At 47.5% G+C, this 14,623-nt stretch overlaps 1 protein-coding gene across 1 annotated transcript in view; it reads right to left on the reverse strand.

Moving 5' to 3' along the window:
• Positions 1-12,920: 12,920 nt before the first annotated feature.
• The window catches only part of LOC132654120 (sperm motility kinase X-like), a 31,699-nt gene continuing 29,996 nt past the window's right edge, over positions 12,921-14,623 (reverse strand). The window contains exons 3-4 of the mRNA XM_060383388.1: positions 14,384-14,578; positions 12,921-12,980 (exon numbers count right to left, since the gene is read on the reverse strand). Coding sequence (XP_060239371.1) covers positions 12,921-12,980; positions 14,384-14,578 — 255 coding nt within the window. The remainder of the gene's footprint in view (positions 12,981-14,383; positions 14,579-14,623) is intronic.

The following is a 14,623-nucleotide window of genomic DNA, read 5'->3' on the forward strand; positions in this document are numbered from 1 at the left end:
ATGGCTAGAGACAACAAGTTCAATGAGAAAGTTGACAGACTTAAAATCAGGCCTAGGAGAGTATTTAGAGCTATGAATTCCTACATCCAAAAGACTAGGAAAGGAAGGAAGGAAGAGGTCAGACACATTTCAGACCACCTAACTGGGTACTTAAATGCTTAGATAGACAAGAATGAAGTATGTTCCAAAGCAGTGTAGAGCAAACTACGACAGATTGGTTTGACAGGAATCAACTGCAAACTGGAAGAACCAACCAAAGGATTCTAGAAACTAAGAGCCACTGATAAGAAAGGACGGTCATCCCCTAACCCTGAGCTCACCTGTACTGGGAGAGAGCAGGCACGAATAAAATTAGATGCGAGAGAAGTATATAGAACAACAGACACCTGCCAAGCCCGGCGGTGTCCGTGCTGGGCAGCCAGGCCCTGAGTCCAGGTACAACTAGCTCTGCAAAGGACCTACCGAAATTTGGTTCTTAGGATCCAGGTCAGGTGGCTCACAATTACTCCAAACCCAGCTCTAGGAGATCCTACACCACGGGCCTCTGAGGGCATCCATACACATGTTCACATGCCCACACGCAAGTGCACTCTCTGCTACTACACATCAATTACATGGTGATAATGTCTATCTAGATAATGCTACAGGTAGTTATGATCTCCCACAGAAGAGCTGCACATCAAACCTAGTTCCAAGAGTACATGCTCTTGAAATGATGGGCCAGCTCTCCAGATTACCCCATCCCCAAAAATCTTTACTTTAAAACAAAGAGGGTCCCTTACATGAATTGGAGGAGACTTTCTGTGTACAAAATAAACATAATAAAATGTTCTCAGATAGAAAACAGAATGAACTTACTATGATGGTTCAAAATCTTCACAAATCCTGGAATGTCCTGTCACAGGTGCAGAAGTCAAATTACTCTCTAACAAGAACTTCTGCTCTGTAAGACAAGAGGAGAGGAGAATGGTGTGAGTGTGTGAGGGAGGGACTAGAAGGAGAGTTTATGTTTATTAAACAAACATAATAAAATATTGTAGGTTAGAGAACAGAAGGCACTTACTATAGGGTGGTCAAAACAGCTTCTAAATTGCGAGTATAGTTTAGTCTGTCACGGGCACAGAAGTCCAGTTGCTCTCCAACCAAGAGCTTCTGCTCTGTAAGACAGGAAGCAGGCTCAGCCAGAGCCTTAAGTGGATAGGTGTCACAATGGCTCCTTGTGGTGTCAGAGCAAGGAATGGACCAGTGATCACTAGGCACATCTTCCTGGTTCCCTCACATGCTGTCCTCAGGGACAGAAAAGCTGGTCTAGGGCAGTGGGGCAGTAGGGGCCTGAGGAAGCTGGTTACACTCCACTGTCTGTCCACAGTGATGCCCAGAGACCCACCTCTTCCTGCTAGGTCCACTGCCCAAGGTCCACAGTTTGCCCCACATGGTGCCACCTGGTTGGAACATTGTTCAAACACTTGATTCTTTGTGGGACTCTTGACACCCAAACCTTAAGGAGGACACACACACACACACACACACACACACACACACACACACACACTCTACATATAGACATGGTACAACTAGCTGTGTCCTGACTGAGAGTCCTTCAAGGGTCAGCTGATGGACCTTAGACAAGAGGTTGTGGTGAAAGTCAGGAAAGTCTCATACATGATAAATACTTGGCAGTTGGCAAAGCTAGAAAAGTGGAAGCAGGAGGATCAGTTCAAGTCCTCTTTGGCCACACAGAGATGCTGAGGCCAGCCTGTGCTACAGGAGACCCTGCCTCACCAAATACAAAAGCAATAGCAAAGAGAAGATGAGGAAGGACTGCTTTTGTTTTCTGCATGACCTAGGTTCCCAACTGCTTCAAAAGTTCAAGGTTGCTGTTACACTCGGGGCCTAGCCACAAATGCTTGTGACAACAACGCTTGAGGATGGAGGGCTGATCAGCCATTTCCATGCACCTGAAGCTAGGCTCCTATCACCTCCCACCAAAAGTGATCAGTTTTTCACATTAAGTGGACCTCACAGCACCCACCCAAGCTGCGGGACATAAGCCAGAAAAACTGGGTGGAAGTTTACAGGAGGTCACAAGGATGTTCACTCTTCAGAGAACGTGCATCACTCACTTGAGCACTGGATAGCAAGTCTAGTTAACTAAACCATCACACAATGAAAGGGAGACACAGGTACCGTTCAGCAACGGGCACCAAAGCACAACTTGCCAGTTTTGTAATCAGATATCAGATTTTTGGAAGTCACAGACCATAGACCCTCCTCTCATGACCAACACCTTGGCAAAACAGAAAGGAACCTGAAGGGCTTTGTTGCTGGACCATGAAGGTTCTGTTACCCACTGCCTTTCCCCAAACATGATCAGATTAAGGTTGGAGGAAGGAGTTTTATCCAAGCCTAGACTTGGAAATTTGGGTAGACTGCCCTTGACCATAAAAAGTCCCCTGTTTCTCCAAAAAGACAGGTGCTTATTTTGGGGCTTGGGGTCTGTGCAGTCCTGGGCAGATAATTCCAGCACTAGGCGGTTTTTGTTCCTGAATATGTTCTTTGAGCTGTAGGACCAGCAGAACTCAAGAGTACAGGTTCGACCCTTTGCCTCAAAATCATTATTGCACTCCCCTCCGGTGCCTGAACACACCCTAGCTTGGTGCCATAGTCGCCCTCCTTAAGACAGAAGATAACCCATGAACGTACAGCTGCATGCAGAGAGGACAGAAGTAGGATGGAGGGACAGAGCATGGCAAGTCTCACCTAGGAAAGTCCCATCCTTCGTCAAAGCTCCATTTAGACTTACACTTATTCTATCCCTGAATTCCTTTTCAGCTGCCCTGTTCCACAATCACCATCACAAGATCTGAGCTGACGCTTGTCTCTAGCCCCTTTGTTGGACTAATGCCTCTTGACCTGCCAGGTAGATCCTGAGATAACCAGCTAGGAGGAGCCTTTGTGCTAGAGCCCAGAGAACATCCCGTGTGTCCATCAGTCCTCTGGACAGGAGTCCACGGCACTTGGCCCGTACTTGTACTTGGGAAGCAAGGTGCTGAACAGCAAAGGGAAAGAGTGAGGGGCTTGGAAGGGGTGTGCAGTAGGCAGTGTCATCAGGGGAATGTATTCAAAGTTCCCCATGTCCGTGTACGGAAGTGTCACTGGGCGATCGATCACTCGTGTTGTGTAGTTGATATAAATACTGTGATAGCGAGATACAATCAAAGTGAGCGTGAGATAGATGAAGAATATAACGGTAAGCATAATCATGCCTGAAACCAATGAATGAATAAATAGAGGCGATTGCCACAAAACCAACAGTGTTAGAGGGAAACTCAATCAGCCGAGGGTCAACTGGTCTGGTTGTCCTAGGGGAGCTGGCCAATGCTGTGATTCACCAACTCTCAAACCATTCAATCTAGCAACCAATGGCTGCCACACTTGATGGGCTCAAACCCAGTCCCAGTGAGTTCTGTATGTGGCCAGGTTCCACCATTCCTCACAAGGACTCTTTGTGATGTCAGAGCAAGGAAGGACCTAGCCATGCCTGGGCACCAACCACACCGATTCCCCCAGTTTCTGCCCGCAAGGACAGGGAAGGCATGGTAGCAGGAAAGGCAGGTAGCCGAAGGAGTAGGGACCTGAGCCAGCCAGCCAGTTCTGTCCAGTTTTCCCTTGGTGCCAGTGACCCTCTTCCTCCTGTAAGACCCCACTTCCCCACACAATGCCACATGCCGGGGCCCAGTGTTCAAACACGTGACTCTTTGTGGTACATTTGCCATCTCAAGCAGCAGGCTCCAGAGGGTTGTAGTCCGGTGCGCTGTGGACACTGATGCCCATCCTTTAGGGCACAGGTAGCATGCTTCCCTTTTCCTCTGCTCCCTGGCACTCTAGAGGCTCTCTGCATACAAAGCTCAGCACATACACACTCATCAAGGACATCAGTCCCTTTCTCATTGGACTCAGGTGAACGAGAAATGGAGAGTGGCCTCGGGCTGAGGTTAGGATGCTGTGGTGGCTAATCATTGTTGTCCACATGAGTACACCAGGAATTAACTGAGAGGGTGGCTCTCAGGAGTCTATGGGGTGACCCTACCTGAGACTGCTAGCAGCAGGGGATATGGAGCCTGATGTGGCACCCTCCTGCAGCCATGCAGGACTTCCAGTCAAGGGGGCCAGTGGAGGGAACTCACCCACCCACAAAGCCTTCCACCCAAAGTGTGCCCTGCGTACAGGAAATGCAGGATTAAACAGGGAGCCCAGATGGAGGGAACTGGCAACCAATGACCAGCCCAACTTGAGACTGACCCTAGGGGAGAGAGAGGCAACCTTTGACTCTACTAATAATACTGTACTCTGCTTGCAGATGGGAGCCTAGCATAAGTGTCTTCTGAGAGGCTTCATCCAGCAGTGAATGGAAACAAATGCAGAGACCCACAGCCAAACACTAGATGGAGTTTGGGGAATCATGTGGAAGAGTGGGAGGAAGGAGTGAGGGAGCTGGAGGGGTCAAAGATACCACGAGAAGACCCACAGAATCAACTAAACCAGGTCCATGGGGGCTCACAGAGACTGAATCACCAACCAAAGGGGCATGCCTGGGCTGGACCTTGGCCCCCTACACATATGTAGCAGAGGTGCAGATTGTCCTTCATGTTGGTGCCCTAACAACGGGTGCCCTAACAAGGGCTGTCTCTTCCTCTGTTGCCTGCCTTTGGATCCATTTGCCCTAGCTGCTCTGCCTTGTGTTGTCAGTGGGAGAGGATGCATGCAGTCCTTTTGGCAACTTGATGTGCCAGGGTGAGCTGGTGCCCATGGGGGACCTCTCTTTCTCTGAGGGGAATGGGAGTGGGGAACGGTGTGAGGGCGTGTGAGGGAGGGAATAGGAGGACAGTTTATGTTTATGAAACTTACTCTACCGTGGTCTGAAATCTTCAAAAATCTAGGAATGTCTTGTCACGGGTGCAGAAGTCCAGTTACACTCTAACAAGAACTTCTGCTCTGTAAGACAAGAGGAGTGGAGAATGGTGTGAGTGTGTGAGGGAGGGACTAGAAGGAGAGTTTATGTTTATTAAACAAACATAATGAAATGTTGTAGGTTAGAGAACAGAAGGCACTTACTATATGGTGGTCAAAACAGCTTCGAAAATGCGAGTATAGTTTAGTCTGTCACGGGCACAGAAGTCCAGTTGCTCTCCAACCAAGAGCTTCTGCTCTGTAAGACAGGAAGCAGGCTCAGCCAGAGCCTTAAGTGGATAGGTGTCACAATGGCTCCTTGTGGTGTCAGAGCAAGGAATGGACCAGTGATCACTAGGCACATCCCATTGGTTCCCTCACATTCTGTCCTCAGGGACAGGAAAGCTGGTCTAGGGCAGTTTGGCAATAGGGGCCTGAGGAAGCTTATTACACACTAGTGTCTGTCTACAGTGATGCCCAGAGACCCAACTTTTCCTGTTAGGCCCACTGCCCAAGTTCCACAGTTTGCTCCATGTGGTGCCACCTGGTTAGAATATTGTTCAAACACTTGATTCTTTGTGGGACTCTTGACACCCAAACCTTAAGGAGGACACACACACACACACACACACACTCTACATCTAGACATGGTACAACTAGCTGTGCCCTGACTGAGAGTCCTTCAAGAGTCAGCTGATAGACCTTAGACAAGAGGTTGCCGTGAAAGTCAGGAAAGTCTCATAAAGGATAAAGACTTGGCAGTTGGCAAAGTTAGAAAAGTGGAGGCAGGAGGATCATTTTAAGTCCTCTTTGGCCACACAGGGATGCAGAGGCCAGCCTGTGCTACAGGAGACCCTGCCTCACCAAATACAAAAGCAATAGCAAAGAGAAGATGAGGAAGGACTGCTTTTGTTTTCTGCATGACCTAGGTTCCCAACTGCTTCAAAAGTTCAAGGTTGCTGTTAAACTCGGGGCCCAGCCACAAGTGCTTGTGACAATAACGCTTGAGGTTGGAGGGCTGATCAGCCATTTCCATGCTCCTTGAAGCTAGGCTGCTGTCACCTCCCACCAAAAGTCATCAGTTTTTCACATTAAGTGGACCTCACAGCACCCACCCAAGCTGCGGGACATATGCCAGAGAAACTGGGTGGAAGTTTACAGGAGGTCACAAGGATGTTCACTCTTCAGAGAACGTGCATCACTCACTTGAGCACTGGATAGCAAGTCTAGTTAACTAAACCATCACACAATGAAAGGGAGACACAGGCACCGTTCAGCAACGGGCAATAAAGCGCAACGTGCCAGTTCTGTAATCAGATATCAGATTTTTGGAAGTCACAGACCATAGACCCTCCTCTCATCACCAACACCTTGGCAAAACAGAAAGGAACCTGAAGGGCTTTGTTGTCGGACCATGAAGGTTCTGTTACTCACTGCCTTTCCCCAAACATGAACAGATTAAGGTTGGAGGAAGGAGTCTTATCCAAGCCTAGACTTGGAAATTTGGGTAGACTGCCCTTGACCATGAAAAGTCCCCCGTTTATCCAAAAAAGACAGGTGCTTATTTTGGGGCTTGGGGTCTGTGCAGTCCTTGGCAGATAATTCCAGCACTAGGCGGTTTTTGTTCCTGAATATGTACTTTGAGCTGTAGGACCAGCAGAACTCAAGAGCACAGGCTCGACCCTTTGCTTCAAAATCATTATTGCCCTCCCCTCCGCTGCCTGATAACACCCTTGCTTGGTGCCATAATCGCCCTCCTTAAGGCAGAAGATAACCCATGAACGTACAGATGCAGGCAGAGAGGAGGACAGAAGTAGGCTGGAGGGACAGGGCATGGCAAGTCTCACCAAGGAAAGTCCCATCCTTCCTCAAAGAGCAAGCTCCTTTTAGACTTATACTTATTCTATCCCTGAATTCCTTTTCAGCTGCCCTGTTCCACAATCACCATCACAAGATCTGAGCTGACGCTTGTCTCTAGCCCCTTTGTGGGACTCATACCTCTTGACCTGCCAGGTAGATCCTGAGATAACCAGCTAGGAGGAGCCTCTGTGCTAGAGCCCAGAGACCATCCCGTGTGTCCATCAGTCCTCTGGACAGGAGTCCACGGCACTTGGCCCGTACTTGTACTTGGGAAGCAAGGTGCTGAACAGCAAAGGGAAAGAGTGAGGGGCTTGGAAGGGGTGGGCAGTAGGCAGTGTCATCAGGGGAATGTATTCAAAGTTCCCCGTGTCCATGTACGGAAGTGTCACTGGGCCAGTCAGTTCTGTCCAGTTTTCCCTTGGTGCCAGTGACCCTCTTCCTCCTGTAAGACCCCAGTTTATGTGCGAATATGTGAAGCTTAGTTAGTGGGTAATTCCTTTCCATATTTGATGCGAAAATGGAAAATTAACTTGTTCTTTAGAATAAGCAGTGAAATCCTAATAATACAGTGTCAGCGGAATCAGGGAGGAAAACGCATGCTTAGCTAGTGCCAGTGTCATTTTGCCCTGGGGTTTGTGGGGTTCAGGATAGGGGCAGGAAAACCCGGATGCTCTGCTAAGTCCAACCGAACACTGTTGGATGTGGGATTTGTGAACACAGCCCTAAGATTAGTTGGGAAAACATCCCAGGATTAAACTGGTTCAGCCGAAGGCAGAGGATGGTGGCTGTGGAGCAATAGGGTAAGACTATTGAACTCCTTTGGTTTTCCTGATGAGTGAAAATGGATCCCAAAGCCTTTGTAATGGCTTTGCAACCCTCCAGGTTGCTGGCCACCATGGTTGCTGTTGGAGCCTTAAGGATTGCATTCTTGCTAAGAATCCTACAATGACTGTGTCCCCATTTTACAGATGGAAAACTGCGGCTTTTTGATGGTCATCGTTTTTTGTTTTTTGTTTTTCAAGACAGGGTTTCTCTGTGTAGCCCTGGCTGTTCTGTCGTTTACTCTGTAAACCAGGCTGATCTCAAACTCAGACAGCCACCTTTCTCTGTCTCCCAAGTGAAAGATTAAAGACTTACACCACACACACAGACACACACACACACACACACACACAAAAGCCAGGTGATCAAAAGACCATATAGTTCAGTTCAAAAATCGATTCAAAAATCAGAATTGTATGTAATCTTTATGGTATTAGTAGATTTCCCTGAATCTTATTGTAATTGCTGGCTCTCCATATGTAGAATGAGTTGTTTGGCATATAGAAACTGCTGACTTTATTCCTGATGGTTTAGAATTAACTTTATTATTTATGCAACTGCAAAAGGCTTAACAAAAGTAGAAACCCTCCATTATATATCACGCGGATTCGGTCTCATACCGGCTTCCAGGTCCATCGGTACAAGCAAATGAGGAAACTGATCAATTACAACACCTCAACATTTCATGAAAGACACGATGTTAAAAGTAAAAGTTAATTTTTTTTCTATAACTTGGGCAACAAGCAAAGAAATAATAAAAAATGTCCCACTTGTCCTCTGTATAACCACACTCGACTGCGTGCTGGAAATAAGCCTAGGGATACCAAAAGAGTGAAATATGGCAGATGGATGTGTTTCATTCTGCACAAATTGGAAAACAAAGGTATGTACACCGTACCATAGGTGTATACCCAGGGTTTCAACGGGCAACTGCTTTAAGTGCTGAAAAGGCTGATTGTGTAATTACACAGTTATTGGAAATAGTGGAAATTTTGGGGATACCTTCACAAGTTAAGACTGATAATGAACCTACATATATATGTAGTAAGATGAAGCAATTCTTTGCCTATTATACTATAAAACTTTATACTATAAATGATTTATAAAACTTCATACAATAAATGATTTATAAAATCTTTATCCTATAAATGATTTATAAAACTTCATACTATAAATGATTTATAAAATCTTTATACTATAGTATAAAATGATCTTTATATAACTTATACTATTGTAAAGATTTATAAATCATTTACACTATAGTATAAAGATCATTTAAATGATCTCTGTATCATTTATACTATAAAGATTTATAAATCATTTATACTATAGTATAAAATAAATGATAGTATAGTATAAATCATAGTATAGTATAAGTGATTTATACATCATTTATACTATATTATATTATAAAGTATAGTATACTATAAATTATATCATTTACACTATATATAGCATCATTTATACTATACTATCATTTATACTATATATAGTAGCATTTGTACTATACTGTCATTTAAATGATAGTATAACATAAAGGATAGTATAGTATAAATTATACCATGTATACTATATATAGTAACATTTATACCATACTATCATTTATACTAGATACTATCATTTGTACTACACTATCATTTAAATGATAGCATAGTATAAATGATAGTATAATATAAATTATACCATTTATACTATATAGAGCATCATTTATACTAGCCTACCATTTATGCTATACTATCCTTTATAGTATACTAAAGTATAAATGATTTATAAATCACTTATACTATATTATGATTTATACTATACTATCATTTATTTTATACTATAGTATAAATGATTTATAAATCTTTATAGTATGAAGGATATAGAGATCATTTACAAATCTTTACAATAGTATATGTTACATAAAGATCATTTTATACTATAAGATTTTATAAATCATTTGTAGTATAAAGTTTTATAAATCATTTATAGCATAAAGATTTATAGTATAATAGGCAAAGAATTGCTTCATCTTACTACATATATATGTAGGTTCATTATCAGTCTTAATTTGTGAAGGTATCCCCAAAATTTCCACTATTTCCAATAACTGTGTAATTACACAATCAGCCTTTTCAGCACTTAAAGCAGTTGCCCGTTGAAACCCTGGGTATACACCTATGGTACGGTGTACATACCTTTGTTTTCCAATTTCTGCAGAATGAAACATATCCATCTGCCATATTAAATGTCCATCCTATGGGCTTAGAGTTGCTCAAGAGTGTTTCGGGTGTGGAAGTACATTATGGGGGCATGCTGTTGAAGATCGAGGCTATCTTCAAGGACCTTTGTCCTACATTCAAGTTCAGGGAAGCGCCAGGATGGATGGACCATACACGGTCAATCACACAGACATCTGTGTGTCTCACGATGTGATACTTGTTGCCACAGTCTAGGGAGAAAGAACACAAGAGATGAAGTCTTACCACTGTGATACTAGGATGGAAAGATAAGGCTTCCCAGAACTCTCCCCAAAGGCTGTGCAGGGATGATTAACTGTGTAAGAATATGCAAAGGGCAGAGACTTGAAGAAATGGAAGCAGCCTTAAGATCTGTCCAGCTGGTACATACACGAGGTAGGGGCTTGAGGCTGCCATGACACAGGGACACAGTGGGTTGCTCCTCCAAGAGTCTCCAGTTAGACTTGTCAGGACACCTATCACACCCTCACAGTGTGGCATGTGGTGGTGAGTGTGGGATCCAATGTGAATGGTCGCCTTGAAGGAACAAGGATAGATATGCAAGAGGTGAGTAACTAGGGCAGAATTGGTGTCAAGAGAGGGCACAGCTACCACTGCAGTCACTCCAAGACTGAGTTTTCCAGGCTTTGTTCTGAGTTGGGTCTGAGGACTCAAGCAATGTAACCTGTGATGGGTTTGGCATGTGTGTGGGTTCGGGGCTCTTGCAAAAGGATGGCAGGAGGCTCCTTCTAAAAAATTCCCATCAGGCTGTTTGTAGGCCACAAATCTCAACCTGGGAACCCATCTTGGGGCAGGTAGGACAGGCAGACTGGAAACTATAGCACTAGGGAGAGATTAGTTACAAAGGACAGAAGGAAAAGTGAATAAAGTGAAGTGAAGTAATGCACTCACCTGGTGCTGAGGGTGGCTCCAAGGTCCCTTTTCATTGGAGTCATGTTCTTACATGAGGCAGCCTTTGTCTTAGCAGGAGGCAGGCGCAGCAGCACAGATGTCTGAGGCCGTTCATGATTGTTTTCTTCACTTGCTTCCAGCATTGACGCCGGTTGCGGGGAAAGCTGTGTCAGCGTCCTGAGGCTGGCCATGTGTGGTGTCGTCCTCGGTCTCTTGCTGAGGGAGACCTGTGCCAGCTTCCTGAGGCTGGACAGGTGTGGTGTCGTCCTCGGTCTCTTGCTGAGGGAGACCTGTGCCAGCGTCCTGAGGCTGGCCAGTTATGGTGTTGTCCTCGGTCACTTCCTGAGGGAGACCTGTGCCAGCATACTGAGGCTGGCCAAGTGTGGTGTTTTCCTCGGTCTCTTGCTGATGGAGACCTGTGCCAGCATCCTGAGACTGGCCAGGTGTGGTGTTGTCCTCGGTCCCTTGCTGAGGGAGAACTGTGCCAGCATCCTGAGGCTGGCCAGGTGTGGTGTTTTCCTCCGTCTCTTGCTGAAGGAGACCTGTGCCAGCTTCCTGAGGCTGGCCAGGTGTGATGTTGTCCAAGGTCTCTTGCTGAGGGAGACCTGTGCCAGCATCTTGAGGCTGGCCAGGTTTGGTGTTGTCCTCGGTCTCTTGCTGAGGGAGACCTGTGCCAGCATCGTGAGGCTGGCCAGGTGTTGTGTTTTCCTTGGTCTCTTCTTGAGGGAGACTTGTGCCAGCATCCTGAGGCTGGCCAGGTGTTCTGTTGGCCTTGGTCTCTTCTTGAGGGAGACTTGTGCCAGCATCCTCAGGCTGGCCAGGTGTTGTGTTGTCCTCGGTCTCTTGCTGAGGGAGACCTGTGCCAGCGTCTTGAGGCTGGCTAGTTATGGTGTTGTCCTCGGTCACTTCCTGAGGGAGACCTGTACCAGCATCCTGAGGATTTCCAGTTGTGGTATTGTCCTCGGTCTCTTGCTGAGGGAGACCTGTGCCAGCATCCTGAGGCTGGCCAGTTATGGTGTTGTCTTCGGTCACTTCCTGAGGGAGACCTGTGCCAGCATCCTGAGGCTGGGCAGGTGTGGTGTTGTCCTCGTTCTCTTGCTGAGGGAGACCTGTGCCAGCATCCTGAGGCTTTCAAGGTGTGGTGTTGTCCTAAGTCTCTTGCTGAGGGAGACCTGTGCCAGCGTCCTGAGGCTGGCCAGGTGTGGTGTCGTCCTTGGTCTCTTGCTGAGGGAGAGCTGTGCCAGCATCCTGAGGCTGGCCAGGCCTGATGTTGTCGCCCTCGTTCTCTTCCTCCTTGGTCTCTTCAGTTATGATGGTATCCTCCTTGATCTCTTTTGTTGTGATGGTATCTCGTATGATGGTGTCTGGTATGATGGTGTTTCCCTTGTTCTCTTCCTCCTTGGTCTCTTCAGTCATGGTGTCCTCCTTGATCTCTTTGTCGTGATGGTTTCTCATATGGTGTCTGGTATGATGGTGTTTGGTACGATGGTGTCTGGTGTGATGGTGTCCTCCTTGGTCAATTTTAGTGTGATGGTGTGTGGTAGGATGGTTTATTGGTGCAGGTGGGACAGGGAGATTGGAAACTATATCACTATGGGGAGAAGTTTTACTATGTGGAAAAGATCATATTTCCTGCCAAGAAACGGGGAATAAAGGACAATCACTACCCAGAGGACAGTCTGTGATGTTTATGCAGGCTGGAGGAGAGAGCAAGGGATCAGTGTGCCACATAAAGCTTTAGGGCACCTCTGCACCTCAGCCAATCCCCTCTGTGGAAGACCCAGTGGAAAGGCAGCCCCTCCTGCCTGGGATTTTACCTGGACAGATCTGTACTGGGATAGGTCCTGTGCAGAATGCTCCTGTGACCACACGGGCTTCTGGACATCTGGCCTGGCTTCCCTGAGAGGCTTTCCACATCTCATCCAGGCTGATCCCCAACCCTTGGCCCACAAGCCATGGAGATGGGGCCTGTCGTCTTTAGGACTTCAAAGCAAAAAGACACAGGTAAGTGACTCTTACTGACTTTGAAGCACACAGAACTTTCTTTGCTTGCCCTGCAGCACCAAAGTGCCCTACTGGTCTCTCAGCAATCTCTGCTGACTTTGCCATGCCCCACCTGCTCCTCTTCCTGCTTTATCAGCACATGTATACAATCTACTTCTTGCTCAACAAGCCTGAGGTCACATTACCGGGATTTCTATCGTATTGGTCTTTCTGAAGTGACAGAGGTTGTTAAGTTCACAGGTGTGCCAAGTGGGCAAATTATCATTAGTTACAATGGACAGAAGGAACAGTGAATAAAATGAAGTGAAGTAATGCACTCACCTGGTGCTGAGGGTGGCTCCAAGGTCCCTTTTCATTGGAGTCATGTTCTTACATGAGGCGGCCTTTGTCTTAGCAGGAGGCAGGCAGCAGCAGCACAGATGTCTGAGGCCATTCATGATTGTCTTCTTCACCCGCTTCCAGCGTTGACGCCGGTTGCGGGGGGAAGCTGTGCCAGCGTCCTGAGGCTGGCCAGGTGTGATGTTGTCCTCGGTCTCTTGCTGAGGGAGAGCTTTGCCAGCATCCTGAGGCTGGCCAGGTGTGATGTCGTCCTCGGTCTCTTGCTGAGGGAGACCTGTGCCAGCGTCCTGAGGCTGGCCAGATGTGATGTTGTCCTCGGACTCTTCCTGAGGGAGACCTGTGCCAGCATCCTGAGGATGGCTAGGTGTGGTGTTGTCCTCGGTCTCTTCCTGAGGGAGACCTGTGCCAGCGTCCTGATGCTGGCCAGGTGTGGTGTTGTCCTCGGTCTCTTCCTGAGGGAGACCTGTGCCAGCATCCTGAGGCTGGCCAGGTATGGTGGTGTCCTCGGTCTCTTGCTGAGGGAGACCTGTGCCAGCATCCTGAGGCTGGCCAGGTTTGGTGTTCTCCTCGGTCTCTTGCTGAGGGAGACCTGTGCCAGCATCCTGAGGTTGGCCAGGTGTGATGTGGTCCTCGGTCTCTTGCTGAGGGAGACCTGTGCCAGCATCCTGAGGCTGGTCAGGTATGGTGTCGTCCTCGTTCTCTTCCTGAGGGCGTGCTGTGCCAGCGTCCTGAGGCTGGCCAGGTGTGATGTTGTCGTCCTTGGTCTCTTCCTGTGGGGAAGCTATGCCAGCGTCCTGAGGCTGGCCAGGTGTGGTGTTGTCTTCGGTCTCTTGCTGAGGGAGACCTGTGCCAGCGTCCTGAGGCTGGCCATGTATGGTGTTGTCCTCGGTCTCTTCCTGAGGGAGACCTGTGCCAGCATCCTGAGGCTGGCCAGGTGTGGTGTTGTCCTCGGTCTCTTGCTGAGGGAGACCTGTGCCAGCTTCCTGATGCTGGCCAGGTGTGGTGTTGTCCTCGGTCTCTTGCTGAGGGAGACCTGTGCCAGCATCCTGAGGCTGGCCAGGAGTGATATCATCCTCGGTCTCTTGCTGAGGGAGACCTGTGCCAGCTTCGTGAGGCTGGCCAGGTGTGATGTTGTTCTCGGTGTCTTGCTGAGGGAGAGCTGTACCAGCGTCCTGAGGCTGGCCAGCTGTGATGTTGTCCTCATGGGTCTCTCTCTCCTCGGTCTCTTCCTCCTCCCTCACTTCAGGCATGGTGTCCTCCTTGATGATGTTTACTCTCAGGGCAATGATTGCTTCTTGAGCATCGATGTCTTCCTGTGTTAGGGTCTTTTCCTCTGCGACTATAGTCGACTCTATCTCTATGACTGTCGTCATCTCTGATAAATCCTCAGAGGAGGAGCTTGAGCTGTCCTCTTCCTCCAGACCCAGAGATGGATGGTCACTATCAGTGTGGCTGTCACGTGATCCAACCTGTGAAAAATAAACATTCATTTCCAGGATGCTGCCCTTGATGGA

This window comes from Meriones unguiculatus, chromosome 5 (assembly GCF_030254825.1).
Source record: "Meriones unguiculatus strain TT.TT164.6M chromosome 5, Bangor_MerUng_6.1, whole genome shotgun sequence".
NCBI classification, from domain to species: Eukaryota; Metazoa; Chordata; class Mammalia; order Rodentia; family Muridae; genus Meriones; species Meriones unguiculatus.